Raw genomic sequence first — 15,984 nt, forward strand, 5'->3', positions numbered from 1 at the left:
GTCCTTTACATGCGTCTTCTTCACTTTGGCTGAACAACCCCTGTTAAAATCCCTGCTGTCTTCGCTCTGCGAACCAATTTCAAGTCCGTGTAGTAGGTGTCGCTGTTGACCACGTCTGCATCCGCAGCAGGAACGCGTGCGGGGAGAGGAGGCTGCGTCTCAAGGCCATTTTCAAATCTCATTGGTGGGCTTGTCATGTGGTCGGGAGGCATCCTGACTTACACGGAGATTGTTTTTCCTAGATATGTCAGCTTACAAAGGACATCTCTCTCCTCTAAAGAACTTAACCCCCAAAAATGTCCTTCCCCAGTAGCTCTCCTGCGGCAAACACATTTCTTGTGGACTCTCTAATTGGTGCATGCAGGACGGACAGCTTTTACTCCAGCAGCAACATGTACGTGCCGTCCGGCTCTGAAATGGGAACTTACGGAATGCAAACCTGTGGACTCTTGCCGTCTTTTGGCAAAAGAGGAGAGGCCAACCACCAAAACGTGGGCATGAATGTCCATTCGTACATACCTCAGATAGATAACTGGACTGATCCGAACAGACCCTGCAGAATAGAGCCGTCCAGTCAGATGACAAACTGTTCATTTTCACAGAGCATAAAGGAAGAGAGTAACTGCTGCATGTACTCCGATAAGAGAGTGCAGAAAGTCAGCCTGACAGAGGTCCACGCATATTCTAATGTTGGTCCCGAGTCCTGTCCGGTCGATGGCCCCGAGATTCCGGTCCCGGGCTATTTCAGACTCAGCCAAACTTATGCGAATGGGAAGCACCAAGAAAACTACTGCCATGAGCCGCCGAGCCCGAACCCAACACTGATGCAGCTGAGCCGGCTCACCCCGAAACCGCAGTCCTCCTCCTCGTCGTCTTCAAATTTTGCAGAGGTGGAAAAGAAACGTGAGGACGTCCAGCAAGACCCCGAAACCTCAAGGACCCCGGTCCCCCCGCCTGCAGAAAGTCCGGATCCTCCAAAGTCATGCTCGGAGCAGAAAAGCTGCTCCCTGGAAGCCCCTGTGTCCAGTCCTGAGCTGCAACAGAAGGAAGGGAAAGGTGGGTTGGCTACAATGAAAGCTTTTATCTTGTGGCGCTGTGCTGAGAAGGCTCCAGCATCATAAAACCAAGTATAAAACACAAACAACCCTAAAGTCGTAATGTTTAATGAGAGTCTTTCTCAGGTTGCAGTGATAGGCAGCAGAGAATGCTTTTAGCATGCAGCATGCAGACTGCCCTGTCCCTCTCATATTTAAATTCAAACTGTTTTTTTCCCTCTATATGGGAACTATTTATGAAACCTCAGTCTCAGTCATGTGTAGAAATATTGATCTTTAGAAATATTAAAAATATAACATAAGCTGCCCAGGTAATTATGCTATATATTTGTCTTTAAATTAAAATTTCCGTGACTGTGGATCTTAAGAAACTGCAGTTGCAGCTGTTATAGTTCAGTCTGTATCTTTAAAGAGCCTCGATGTAAAAATCATTGTATTGGACACATTATTTTAACAATTTGGTCCAAGCAGAGATTACATCAATGATGCCTTTTAATATTTCAGGAAATTTATTACATTCATCATGTTTGACGGTATATAAAAATGTATGCATGCAGTGCGGGTTGATCAGCTGGGGTTTGCTTCATTTTTTCCTCATTAATGATGGCATGCATGTGGCTAATAACCCCCCCACCACACACACAAACACACACACACTCTCTCTCTCTCCCTAGAAATTATTTATAGTGGGAAAGCCTTTTATAATGTCTTATTTCCCAGAGGTGAAGTCTGAAGCAGTAGGTATGATTTTGATCGAAGGTGATACACAGGACTGAAATAACATCTCTGATCTAAATATTTACAGATTGCACGACTGACACCCCGACGAGCAACTGGTTAACAGCAAAAAGTGGGCGAAAGAAGAGATGCCCCTACACAAAGCACCAGACCTTGGAGTTGGAGAAGGAGTTTCTCTTCAATATGTATCTGACCCGAGAGCGCCGCCTAGAGATCAGCAGGAGCGTCAACCTGACCGACAGGCAGGTCAAGATCTGGTTTCAGAACCGCAGGATGAAACTGAAGAAAATGAACAGGGAAAACCGCATCCGTGAACTGACCTCAAACCTCACCTTCTCGTGAGCGCGCATGCATCGGTGCTGAGCTATCCGTTCTTTTTATGTCTCTCATATTCAGTTTAATGCTTTGGTGGCATTGGACGTTTATCTTCAATTTCAACGAAACTGTGACTCTATATATATAAATATATGCCATTTTAGTACTTCTTGTGACTGTCGTTTTGTTTGTGTTATTTTATCACAGGGTAACACTTTTTTGGTCTTAACTTATTGGAGTAGATTTCCTCTCTGTGTCGGGATGGCGAGCTGTGCGGAAAGATTGTTACTTTTCTTCAGTCATGAAAGCACATTTATTGTCCTGAAGTGCAACATTTGTTTTACAGTGAAGTGCAAGCTATTTGCTAAATAGTGAAATGTTTCTATGGGCCATTGCAGTGGCGGAAAACAATGTTAATCTGTGAATTTACTGCATGTTTGTAGCATGTATCTTGCAATAAATGGATTGTCGAATAAAGCTTGTTTCTAAACTTCTCTTATTTATCAGTAACCGGCAGCCTTGTCTATTTTACTGCGGGCGCTATTTTGCTTAAAACGGCGATGAGGCGGAGGAAGAAAAAGCAAGAAAATATGCATTTTCTAAGCGAGTCTCGTGAAATAAAAGTGGTGCTAATGTTTGTAATTTCACTGGAGTGTTTACAGCTGTGCTCTAAACTTCGTGTGACGATGGGTCTACAAGCTTAATAAAACAAAATGAGTTTGCGGGCAATAGCAGCTTTAACACATGCGGGTTTCTGGTGTTGGGATAAAATAATGAGTTTGTCATTACAAGCTCCCTGAAGACAAACTGAAAACTTCACATTGATCTTTGTTAAACTGACAGTAAGAACAACAATTTAATAAATAACCCCCCCCCCCCAAAAAAAAAAACAAAAAACAAAAACGAACTAAACAAGAAAAATGTTGAAGCTATTTCTAACGCTGTTACCAAAAAAAAAAAAAAAAAGCTTGCAGCAAGGAGACGCCAAGAAAAAAGAGGCGGGGGCCGTCTAATCAAATAAACATGGTGTTGATTTTATTCCTAGGCCTGTTTGTGACTAAACTAATAGTCTCTATAAGGACTCGATCAGGCGGGGTAAGTTATGGTCAAGCACAAATCCACAGGCAAGAAACAGCTCGTCCTTCTTTGTGAGCGACTCAGGCCTGAGTGGCCACGTTGCATTTCTGCTCATTGTGCAAAATAACTTATATGAATGTCAAATATATTTATATATTTCATCCTTATCTGTCATAAAGTATCATGGAGCTGCAGCTCTGACCTAAATCTTCACTCATTTATCTGGAAATGCTTCCTTCTCTGCTGAACTGAAGGTCATTCAGATTCTGCTTTATGGTATTCAACCAAAACAAATTCACTGAAACTCAGGGAAAAAAGATGACATACATATAGATTAGTTTTAAATTAGCCTTCACTTTTCAGACACAGATGGACTTCACTTTTCCAAGTCTTTTTTTTTTTCTTTTTTAAGTGACGGCATGTATAATCACACGCACCTCATAAAACATTTATTGATACATAAAGATATTATTGCCCTCCTTTGAATGAATACAATAATTTCACAACTGTCATTTCCTGCTTAACTTTAAAAATTCAACCAACCCAGGAAAATGTTTCCTCACCGAATATTAACAATGGATTCCCCGCATTGTGAACGGAAAATGGCGTCTGTTATTTTACAGCATGTTATTACATCTATTTTACGAGGACTCCGTCAGTCTATAAAGCATTTTACTAGCATTGAGAGTATCAGGACGTTATTATAAGAGTTTTTTTTTTCTCAAACATTAAGATGCAGGGAATCCGTCTCGGTTAAGTGTGTGTATATATGTGTAAGAGGAAAATGTCTTATTCCTTTTTTGTGTGCTTTTTTTGGTTGGTATTGTTGCAACATCCTGCAGCCTGAAGCTCATGAGAAACAGAAAGAAAGGAGTGGAAAAAGAAAACCCATTTGTAATTATTTGAACGGTTGTTTTCTCCCTCTAGTCACATCTGACGAGGCTTTTTATTATTTGTGAAATGAAAAGCTAAATTAAACCTGACGAAGGGAGAAAAAAAGAGAACAAGGGCCGGATTGATTTACTCGCTGTATTGGTAAATATGACCACGTGATCCATGTAACCAATCCCTGTAGATGCAGGCCAGCAAAAATACTATGATTGTTCATAGAGAGAAGCTTCCCGTAACAGTGCAACCCTTATTTTATGAGTAGGAAGAGATCAAAAATGTCTTCCAGTGGCACTCTCAGTAACTGCTATGTGGACGCTATAATGGGGCAGGAGCCGGAGGATGTGTACGGTGCTCGCTTTATTCAGGCTCCGCACACGGTGACCCCGAGGCCGTCAGGTGCTGGGGACAACGCAGACTTCTCCTCTTGCAATTTTGCACCAAAGTCCTCCGTCTTTTCCTCATCTTGGTCCTCGGTTCACCCGCAGGGGCTCTATCATCCGTACGTGCACCACCACCACCACCACTCCCACCACCACCAGTCCCATCTGCCCGCCTCGGACGGCAGATATGTCGGCGTCCGCTCCTGGATGGACCCCATTTCCAACCACGTTTCTTTCGCCGGATTTCACTCGGGCTCCGGGCGGCCGTACGGGACGAAGCCAGAGCTGCTGCCGGCCAAAGCCGCAGCCGCCGCCGCCGCAGAGTGCGACACGTCGGAGGCAGAAGCTGCTCGGCCGCTCGCCGGAGAATTTGCGTGTGGAGGAGTCTCTGAGTGTCCAGAAAAGACGAGCAAAGAGCTCAGTGGAAGTGAGCTTTCGAGCCACAGCGAGCCCAAAGAGGAGAAACAACAACTTGACCCAAGTAAGTGAACGAAATAGCCAATCCTGATTTACAGCCCCAAGAACTGTAAGAGCTGGGTGTGTAAAAGCTCCAGTTTTACTAACCTATAAAAGTGTCTGGGAGCGTAGCGCGGCTCGGAGAGGGGAAAAACCCGCCCTGAACGGGTTATTACAGGGAATCCTAAACTGCTGCATGTCACCGGACACCCAAAATAGACCCGCATTGGTGCTTTTCGATAAGATTGGAATTGGTGCTTCCAGACGAGATTTAGGCCCCAATTTCTTTCTTTTGTTCGGGGAAAGCATGAAATCGAAATGCTCAATCTTTGCGCACTGTCAATCAAAACCAAACTCTCGTTTTTCTTTATTTATTTATCTGCTTTTGGTTTTTCCTGCACCCACACCATCGACCCTCGACCCGTCCAGCTCCCAGAGCCACACTTTAGGCAAATTTTTGCATTAAAGTTGAATTTTGAATTTCACCCACATCCTCATCACATGTGCCCCCCCCCCTTCTCCTCCTCTGTGTGTGTGTGTGTGTGTGTGTGTGTTTCAGACAACCCTGCAGCAAACTGGATTCATGCGCGCTCAACGAGAAAGAAGCGATGTCCCTACACTAAATATCAGACTTTAGAGCTGGAGAAGGAGTTCCTCTACAACATGTATTTGACAAGAGACCGACGCTATGAAGTGGCCCGCATACTCAGTTTAACGGAGAGACAAGTGAAGATCTGGTTCCAGAACAGGAGGATGAAAATGAAGAAGATGAACAGAGAGAGGAGCAGCAAGGAGCAGCTTTAGTCCACTGTTGCTGCCATCTCATACGTTTTGACCTTTGTACCAGCGAAGCCATGTGGACAAATACTTTTAATTTGGTAGGAGCCTTGGTATGCATTTTTCCCCCTAATTTTATTTTATTATTTTGTAGAAATCCTAAATCGACAATATGGAATGTCAGTGCCATGACGCTGACCAAAACAAGCATCACATGTTCAGGAATCCCTTTTGACGAGAGGCTGGACAGACTGATATTTTCTGTTTTTACACTTTAACACAACCGTAAACTGAGTTGTTAGTGCAGTTCTGTTGAATTAGTTAAACGCCCCCCCCTCCCTTCTCCCTCTCTCCCCGCCACAGTATTGGAGACCTGTCCATTGTATTGCTTTCCTAGTTGTTGGTTGTTGTATGTAAAACATTTTCACTACTAAAGTGCAACACAGTTGTGCAGAGCTGCTGTCACTTTGGCCGGCTGTAATTGGTGCCCTTCAGGTGGAGTTTTAAATACGGCCGCGTTGCCTTCTCAAAAACCCAAATGGGGAAGCAAATTCATTATTAAATCAATAATTATGTTAGAAAACTTTTTCCTTTAATTGATAGCACTTCCACTCTTTCGTGTATGCTGCTGCTTTAGTCTGGGCATATTTTATTTTTATTTTTTTAGTTTGATTTCTTTAAATTAAAATGAATCCCTGAGGCCTTGTTTGCACAAATACTGCCTGACTCCAAAACTGTGTCCGGCAGGTGAATAACAGTAACAGCAACACAAAATCGAACCAGGCAGAGTCATTTCCATGCAGTTCACTTTTCTTATCTGAAGCTCTTTTTTTAATGCAAAGTGAGGTGAAAACTGTATGCTAAATTTCACTTTTCAAACATTGGATTTGAATGGTAAGAACAAGTAATAAAGTGTTTACGACTGGGAGAGGTGTTGCGCGGATTTCCAATTTATTGTCCAACTTGTACGAATAATTGTTTTAAAACAGGAAGAAACGTGGTCCAATAAAGCTATAGAAATGGCTAGACGTCTGGGCTAAATGAGTTTATGGGCCTGGCCAGTAATTACACTCTCCTTTGAAACCCCCTTTTCTTGGGCGTTTGCGTCTGTTGCTGACAAACAGAATGTAGACACTTTTCCACAGGGTGTCTGCTCGATGAATTGTTATAGAGGAAATCACCCCCACCTCAATGGTCACGTTTATTCATCAACTCCACTTCCCACCGATGGGAAAAAAACTTAACTTTGACTGGTGTCCATCATTGGCTGGATTTCTTTTATTCTAAAATGGAAACGCAGACTCGCTCTGTGTCCCAGATTTACCTCTAACATGCTGATCTGGGGAAACAGACCTGAAGAGACTTCTTGTCGATCTTAAACTCGAGCTGATTGATGTGTGCTAACCTGTTCAAAGCCTTTAATCGGAAAAATGAATAAATACCTATTTTTTTTTTCTTTAAAGAAGGGAAATGTGAGTTTAAACAGCATCTGTTTACTGGGCCCCAGGTAACGGGAGCGCTAGAGGGCGATATTGTTCTTTTAGTCTCAGCAGTTGGTTTCTAACCTGCACACACAGACCAGTCAACATGGACCACAGAAGGTGGAAATAAAGTAGTGTAAATTGTAAAACTATATCATACCATTAACTTACAAAACAGAGGCTTATCCGCTTGAAATCCTCTAGAAAGTCCAGAGTCCAAACGTGGCTTAATTTTAAAGCTCCAACATTAATAACACTTTTTTTTTGGCCCCGGATTTGTATCGAGAGCTGCTTTTTATTGTAAAAACTAAACTAGTCTGGCCTCCATGCTATTTGAACAGCTAAAAAAAATGCGACTTTTAGGTCATGTTTTTAAAATCTTATTACAATCGTTTTTCTTTTAGATGTAGACTAATAATGTCAGTTGCTTTTGCTTTTAAAAGTAAAAAAAAAAAGCAGTGATACCGACGGAGCAACCGCCAACCTCAGTATATCACAATTTATTTAGTTAAAAAAAAAACAACCTCAACATACAAACTAAACCCTAAACTTTCCACAGAGGCTACACACTCCTGTGAGCGTCATCAGACTCAGTTTTCTGTGGTCAGTTTTATTCTAACAAAAATGGCCCCTTACTCCGCTTTTGTTTCTCGGTCTTTGGGTTGAAATCGTGCAGGGAAACAGCGCAGTTGTGCTGCTGTGCGCTGGCGGAGCTGCTATATTGGGCCCTGGGAAGGAAATAACCTATATCATTTTTTTTCCTGTTTCGTCAGCAGAGCCGGCTCCGTTTTTACTCAAGTCTATACAGTTAGCTACAGAATCAGCACTAATACTATCGACGCATCTACATGATCTACAGTGAATTACGCTAAAGTATGTTTCAAAGACTCCAACACGTCATAACACAAACTCACTTCAGGCCTTTATTGACTCTGTTGATTTCCATTGTCTGATATAAACAGCTTGTGTCTGTAGCAGCTACTTATCTGTCTCCTGAGCAGTTAGAGGGAACATTGCTTCAGTCACCGCCCTTGGCCAGCTATGAAGGTCAGAAGGTTTGCAGTTGTTTCACATCACTGGCTCAGAGCTCAAGATAGACGTGAGGTATTGAAGCAATTAGGAGAAAACGTGCAGTTGATCATCTGCGTCCTGATCCCCGAGCGGTGGCGCGCAGGCTTCATGCGTCATCAGTACAGTGGCCTGTAATCCAGTGGGCTGTTACCGATGAAAACTTGACCCCGGGTGTCTATGTTAAGTTTATTTATTTATTTTATTTTATTTGGACATGTATGACTATTCAGTCACACGGTGCTGACACGCGCACAGTAATCGGATTAAAGGGTTTCTTTGATGATGAGAAACGTCCCATAAAAAGCCGGAGATGCTCAGAGAGGGGGATTTCTGTCATCCTGTCTCTGCCCGGTCATGTGTCTCTTTCTTTACAGGCCACGACCAGGGTCAGCTCTCCTGCTCCCCTTAAAGCCTCCGACTTAGTCCGGTGGTACTTCTGTCAGGGCTGCATGTAGGCCCGGACATAAACGCCGTGACAGCGAGCTGGCCTGCAACTCAATCCAGATAATGTTGAGGCTTTTCTTGATCCGCGTGAAATACTGTATTTAAATGTGCGTAAGGGACAACATGGCTGAACACGGCAGGAAAGTTTATTGGAGGCAGCCCAGTCATAAAAAAGCACGAGTTGTGTGCGTGTAAATAGAACTGCACATTCATACTTAGACATGGATATTGTTGCATTTTCCCCATAATATAAAGTTTAAAAGCAAAAAATAATAATTTTAATAATAAGAAGAAAAATTGCACACACACAAAAAATATATATATACACCCCCCCAAAAGTAAATAAATGAATTTTAAAAATCCATAAATTTGCTGTTCTATATTAATCCCCCTCACCACTACTTTGGTCATTTGAGTGCCAGATAACAGACACCGATGTTTAGTTTGGACTCTTCCCCTGAAAACACAATAAAAGCAGCTCAGACTGTGACGCTGTTGGACAGCCTGCACCTTCTGACGTACAGGGACCCTGTTAACCCCTAAATTCACTGACATGGAGCACAAACTGAAAACATGAGAGCCACAACGCGGCCTAAGTAAAAGTAGATTAACTGTTCATTGATTTATAGTTCTGAATTATTACAGCTGATATAATCATCACTGCAATAATGACTGAAGTGTGGAGGTCTGGTGTAAACAGTCCATTTGATCTGATGTTATCTTAAACTAATCTGATCTGAGCCAAATGAATGTATCCTGCTATACTGAATTAATCACTGGATTAATTAATCTTGTTTAACCCCCCCCCCCCCCCCCCCCCCAAAAAAAAAAAAAAAAAAAAAAAACAAACACATAAACATATATTCAATTTTAAATATCTTTTTGGAATACAAATCCACCAGATGATGATTTGATTTGGGTTTATATGATTGAAATGGATAAACTGTGCTGTGAGGAAATACCAGCCCTGTTTACTCTGTTGGTGCAGCACACTGTAGGTGTCTGACAGTGTTGCTGCTGTGCTGCAGTCGGATTAAACCGCACCCAAACAATCCGGCCTCCACCCCACCGACCCAGAGATGGCACACCGACGGCATTTCTTCATTTCTCTATTTCTTTTTTTTTTTTTTTTTTTAACGTCCATTGGTGCAAGCTGTTGCTGCAGGTTTACTTTGGGCTGGCCCACCTTCACATCACATACTGGAGAAAACATTGTTCTTCCAGTGCGACGTGGCGCCCCTCTTTCCATCTGTGACCTGGAATAAAAGGCGGGAACATCATGTTATGAAGGAATGAGCCTACAAATACTCCCGTATCTTTGGACCGAGACTAAATCGACTAAATCCAGATTTTAATTCCCCTCCAATAAAGTAAAGCAACCTTATCCCAACAGATTACGCCGGACTATACGGTTACAGTGCTGTCATAGCGGTGTAATGCAACAAATTCTGATATCTCTTGCATTACACACACACACACACACACACACACACACACACACACACACACGCACGCACACACGCTATGGGGCTATAAGACAGGAAACCAGAGACAGAGCCACAGCCTGACCATAAATCGCACCGTGCTGACTCTGGCATCCCACCAGCTGAACAAGAACAAAATGAAAGAAATTATTTTTTGCTGCAGAAATGTTCACACAGACGTGGCTTTTTCATTTGCAGTGTTTAGCCTTTAAATCTCAAGGGGTCAAAAACAGGAGGAGGAAAAAGACAAAACAAAGCCTGTGTGCCATCATTTATCCCTTTAGTTTTCTCCTCATATTTGTGCGTAACTGAAGGGCCTGCAGCAGCGCAGAGACAACCACGGCCTGTAATTGTGTGTCCACCAACACTAGTGTGCCTTTCAAACATCCCGTGGCCCAAAACAACACAATGTCAGTCCAGGTCACATTTTTATTCCCTTTTATTTTCACTTAAGTATCAGTTGACATTGAACATAATAAGAAATTATCAGGAGACAGTGTGTGCACAGGCCGCTCCTTGAAATCCAGAAATAAAAGACAAAAACACAGAAACTCCTTTTGGTGTCGATCCAAATATTTTCTATTAACTTGTAAAAAAAAAAAAAAAACTATCTGTAAACAGCAAAGTACTTTCCAGTGTGAGCAAAATAAAAATGGCATCATTATGATTTTGCCCTCAAAGAAGGATAAATTCAATAATGCTATCTTTTGTGTTATTTTATACAAAACTAGCATTTTGTGCAAGCTAAAACATTTAAGGCCACAGAGTAACTGCTTGTTTGCTGTAATATTTGGAGGCTGAGGAATAGAAATAGAAAACAGGAGGGAAACCGTCTTGGTTCTTTTTTATTTCCTTTGTAAGAACATGGAGGGGCTTCAGCTATTATGCGCAAAGATGGGGAGAATTGCTGCAGTCCAAATTCCTTTTTGTGAGAGGACAATTTACAACTTGGTAATAGACCTTTTTATGTGCCTCCATCGCCTGTCATTGGATGCCACTGGTCATGTGTGAGAGGCAAACGTCTTCATGGCTCTTTTCCTGATTTCCCAGGCGATTTTTTCCCCCCACTGCATTCTGCGTCTATAGTGTTCAAACCGATACGCCACGGTCAGCTTTCCCCTCTTAAAAAAAAACTTAAAAAAAAAAAACAAACAAAAAACAAACAAACAACAACAACCAAAAAACCAACCCTTCAGCCATTCGTTTCATAAACGTCTGGTCTGCTCTTGTATCTGCGGCACAGCGCAGCTCCTTCTCCTGGATGACAAGAGGAGCGTTTTCAACTTTGTCAGTGTCTGATCTCCTCACACACACACACAGCAGCTCCGGCTCTCTGAAGCTTTATCAAAATGCACAGCTCAGGTAAACACCAGAGAGGCAACATGGATTACCTCCCGGCTGTAGGTAAGATTTCTGCGGGATAATGGCTTTTTATTTTCTGTTGTGATGTCTGCACGTGAAGTTTGACAGCTTCCTGATTCATTAGTCATGTAAATGAGCTGCAGGGCAGCAGCTCTCAGGTACTGCGGTGATTTCACGTGTTTCTGGGTGCGTTGAAGGAAATAGTTTCAGTTCTCAACAGGCAGAATAACTTGCTAGTGGTTTTATAATGTGGTGTAACTGCTAATATTGTGTAAGAATGTTGGAATAATATTTAGGGCAAATTCTGATGGATTATCAAATGGTTTCCACGTGTACAGATTTTGGCTCGTATCTTTATATTTCACGGTTATCCTGCAGAAATGTGGTTTGCTTTTGGTCCCTGCTGGCGGTGTCTGACAGGTCTGAGCAGATAACTGAGGGCAGTCGTCTCCACAAGCTGCAAGTGTTAAACCAACATTTCCCTTTTTAGTGTTTTACTCTGAGACAGACATGCTAGGCAAGCCTTTTCGTTTTTGCTCGCCTTCTGTTTGTCGACAGTGTGATCATGACTTGTGTGATTTTGCATTTCTGCAGCTAGAAAATGTGCTTTGATCTAATGAATGTTTGCCCGCCCATTAGAAATGTTTTTTGTTTTTTTTTTTTTTTTTACTTTAAACCTGCTTTGGTGTATCCTACATATGCAACAGTGGCAGAGGAGGTTCGGTTTTCATAGCTGTGCTGTTCAGCTGCCTGGAGATGGGGCCAAACTGAACAAAGACAGTATTTCACTGCTGGCTGACAGGCAGCTGCGAAAGTATTTACAGCCTCACTGCAATGCGGCAAAATGGACCCTGGAAGACACCAGGAGCAGGCAGAAATCAGCTGAAATTAGACTCTTTCATGCTTTAAATTTGATAATGCACATCCTCCTTCTGGATATGTTTTATATTCGTAATAAAGTAGGGAAATGTCTGAGCACAGGCCCTTTGAGACATTTGAGCTGATAGCTGGTTCCATTAAAGTATGAGAGCTTTTCTCATCAGCAAGCTTCTTTATGTAAGGTCATTTTAAAATGGCTATTTTTTATCATCACATCAGCTTCAGTGTCGTTTTCCAGCCAGCTAAAATGGTTATTTCATTGACTTAAAAAAAAAAAAAGTCGTCCCCACCCCAAATAATTTTTGCAGCTTTATGTTCTTGGTGATCAGTGAAAACACACAGCTGTAATATGTTCATCTTCACCGGTTGGCCGGTGACATGTTCAGTCTGTGGAAAAGGCTGAGGGATGCTTTGGCAGCATTTTTATTTGTTCCAGTAGTTAAATTAAAGCAGTTAATGCAATTTCTTCAGCTCTGAGAGACCTTCACTTTGCTCTGCATATATTCATACTGACTGATTTTCTTTGTGTTATTGCGACGACTTCTGTCTGTTTTCAAATCTCCTGCAATCGTTTAGTGAGACATAATTGTGGTGAAATGACTTGTTAGGCTGAATGAGCCTTTTTTTCTCACGGTGGAAACATTGAAGGGCCAGCAGAAGGCGCTGTTGTCCAACACTCAGCCCCTCTGCTGCCTTTCTGCAGCCCCTCACCAGCTGCTTCCTGAGCGCTGGGATTGGCTCAGACGCCCGGTCACGTGATCCGTTTCATTTTTGAAAGCATTCTTACAGAAAGTGTAACAGTAAAAAAAAAGCAGCAGCTGGAGGGGCAGATCAACTTTTTTTGGTGAGCTCATACTTCATGATTATCTATTGCTTGCCCGTGGTGGGGTATTAGTGAGACCCTTATAAGAACTCAGACAGTTCTTACTGTCATGAATTCATCTTGTTCATCTTGTTCAGATATCACAGTGGACACTTTGTTTTCGGAGGGCACTTCATTCAAATGTAGCGCTTGCAGTGACAGCTAATGTTCCCACAATTTTCCAGACACTTGAGAATGACACCCTGCTCGTGATGAAGGGGATGCTGATGCTGATGGAAAAGGAGATGAGCTTCTGATCTCGGTCTGTCCTACCTGTCCAACACTGGCAGCCACCCAAAGCTCAGCACCACCAGCTCGGTCCTGTTTGGACAGGAAGGGAGAGGAGGAGCCAACAGGGGGCCGCTCTCTCTGATTGGCCCGGAACTATGACTGACATCAGTCTTTCTGTGGCAGGTTCACTGGAGGCAAACATATTTTAGTGTCCTCTGGTGATGTATGTCTAACGTTTGCGTTAAAACTTCCGGTCAAATCAAATGTGTGATGAGAAGAACAACAAAGAGAAAATTTTAATGAACAGATGAAATCAGCAGCAGCTATTAAATTGATAGAAATGCACAATAATAAAAATGTCACACTTTTTTTGTTGTGCATTATCTCAACATCCTGAAATCTAATAGCCGTGTTTATTCCAATGTGGAAATGAAAATTAAACATTGCACTCCTGTTCTCATTTGTAATCGGACAGTTGCAGCCCCCAGCTTCCTCTCTCAGCCACTTTGCCTCAGTGCACATCAGTGTAATCGGCCTTATTGAGTAAGTGCAACTTTGAGGATTATTTATGGGACTGCGCCGTGTTGTGAATGGCTGCGAGGAAACACGTGACGCCATTAAAGTTTGTTTTATGGCCTGAGACTTGACAAGCCAAAATATAATTCTCATTGTGTATTAGTAAGGGCGTCCAGATGGGTCGGAATAGAGCTTGAATTGGCAGGGAGCTGCAGCCTGGGCAGGCTTATTTTTATTTATTTTTTTTGCTCCTGCATGGATCGGTGTGCTGAGCACGGTGCCATGTGCTGCGATCTCTGTGGTAAGCTGTTTTATCATTATCGGGCTCTGGGCGTGTGATGTCACAGACGTTTCCTGCCTCTAAAAGCTGCAACAGCGAGCGCTCCGGACAAACACAGTCTGGTTGGTGCTGCGTCTCAGCCTGAGATCACTGTGAGCTGAGGGTCACTTTGGGTATCAAACCTTGGTTGGTGCTTTTTGTACTGTTGGGCATGATGACTTTTAAGTTGAAGTTTAAGTTACTTCTTATCACTGGGCTGTTTTTTTTTTTTTTTTTAATTTATGTCTTGGATAGGTGGATAGATCAACCTGTTGTCATCAGATTTTGGTGAAGTAGCTTTAAAACATTGTGAATTGAATACGAGCTCATCAAATCAAATGAAATAAATTTTTGATAAATTAGAATTAAGTTTTAATTTGTTTGTGTTGTACTTTAAATGGAAACTAAATTATTATTATATATTTTTTAATAATAATATGAATACAGCGCCGTTATTGCGGCAATAAAATTCAGTTCTAGTGTGTTTATTTATTTTTAGGAATATAATTCACATGATGTAGCTGCTCACCTCACTATAGGCCTGAAGCATTAGGCCTTAAATGATTCATTTCGCCAGTCATTGTTGATCTGGAGCCTCCTCACTGAAGAGGATTATTAGGTCACTTTAGTTTTATCTCTTACTAATGTCAGTCCAAAAATCAAAAATCAAATCGCTGTATTTCTTTCTTTGAAAATGAGATTATTGGGAGGCCTCGTGTCTTATGGTCCCAAACATTTAGACAGAGAGAAGCCCGTGAATGTGTCCAGACTGGAGCTGAAGCCTTTAGCCTTTTGCTTTAAGTCGAGCTGCAGGAAACGCTGACTTTATAATTCTTTTGTTGTGGATCTCGGCTTTGACCCGTCTGAAGGACGAGCAGCACAAGGTGAAAGGCAGGTCAGCCTGTCTCACAAATATTGAAATGTGAAGTGCAAGAGCGATTTTTTTTCTTCAGTGAGTTTCCAATTAATATTTTTCAACTTTTATTTATTTTATTTTATTTTATTTATTTATTTTGAGAATTTAAAAGAGAACCAATAAGAGGAAGTGTAGTCACCCCCAGCTGCTTTAAACCAAAAAAACTCCTCCTGCTTCCGCCTTCTTCAATTCTCAGCTTTCGAGGGCCTGAATTATAACTTCAAAGTATATTTCAAGATGAGAATAAAATCTGAATTCTTATCTATCAGACGTGAACCAGTATCTGAAACATCTTGGTGCTTTATCCTGGAAAATTTCAACTATTAAAACTGTATTCGTTTGTTCTTTTTAAGACAAGAAACGGCTTTTCTGGAAAGTTCAAAATTTTGATTAAATCGGTTCAAAACTGAGTTTATAAGTTTTTATTTAACCTGACACTGACTGGCTCAAAGCGTGTTGTAGGTCCTAAAGAATGGACTTGTGGTGACTGCTGATGATTTAATATCTCACATTCTGGCTCTCGTTTTGCTTCATGCGCGTGTTTTGATAAAATTACACAATAATATAAATAACTTACGTCCCTTACAAAAGAAGACGGTTGGTTTCTGTTCATTTATAAGATAACAAATCGATTGAAATTGTCCTCAGCGTTAATCCATTTGTAAAGGAGGATTTGCAGCAGCTGCCATGCTGGTTTGGTAAATGGCTGGCGAGGAATCGGTAAACTTTT

The 15,984-nt window shown here is 41.9% G+C and overlaps 2 protein-coding genes across 2 annotated transcripts; both read left to right on the top strand.

Annotated features, from left to right (window-relative positions):
* The first annotated feature begins 296 nt into the window (after positions 1-296).
* On the top strand, positions 297-2,514 carry hoxd10a (homeobox D10a). The gene is made up of 2 exons (XM_029530595.1): positions 297-1,056; positions 1,861-2,514. The coding sequence occupies exons 1-2, from the start codon at positions 297-299 to the stop codon at positions 2,133-2,135; spliced, it is 1,035 nt and encodes a 344-aa protein (XP_029386455.1). The 3' UTR covers positions 2,136-2,514.
* A 1,816-nt stretch (positions 2,515-4,330) lies between these two features.
* Positions 4,331-6,617, top strand: hoxd9a (homeobox D9a). Its single transcript, XM_029530468.1, has 2 exons — positions 4,331-4,937; positions 5,472-6,617. The coding sequence occupies exons 1-2, from the start codon at positions 4,331-4,333 to the stop codon at positions 5,714-5,716; spliced, it is 852 nt and encodes a 283-aa protein (XP_029386328.1). The 3' UTR covers positions 5,717-6,617.
* Positions 6,618-15,984: the final 9,367 nt, after the last annotated feature.

This window comes from Echeneis naucrates, chromosome 21, assembly GCF_900963305.1.
Source record: "Echeneis naucrates chromosome 21, fEcheNa1.1, whole genome shotgun sequence".
Lineage (NCBI taxonomy): Eukaryota > Metazoa > Chordata > Actinopteri > Carangiformes > Echeneidae > Echeneis > Echeneis naucrates.

Excerpts from the sequence above, each read along its gene's own strand:
- hoxd10a (XM_029530595.1), top strand. The coding sequence starts at position 297 with ATGTCCTTCCCCAGTAGCTCTCCTGCGGCAAACACATTTCTTGTGGAC. Across the intron at positions 1,057-1,860 it reads GCAACAGAAGGAAGGGAAAG|ATTGCACGACTGACACCCCG; the intron begins GTGGGTTGGCTA and ends AAATATTTACAG.
- hoxd9a (XM_029530468.1), top strand. The coding sequence starts at position 4,331 with ATGAGTAGGAAGAGATCAAAAATGTCTTCCAGTGGCACTCTCAGTAAC. Across the intron at positions 4,938-5,471 it reads GAAACAACAACTTGACCCAA|ACAACCCTGCAGCAAACTGG; the intron begins GTAAGTGAACGA and ends TGTGTGTTTCAG.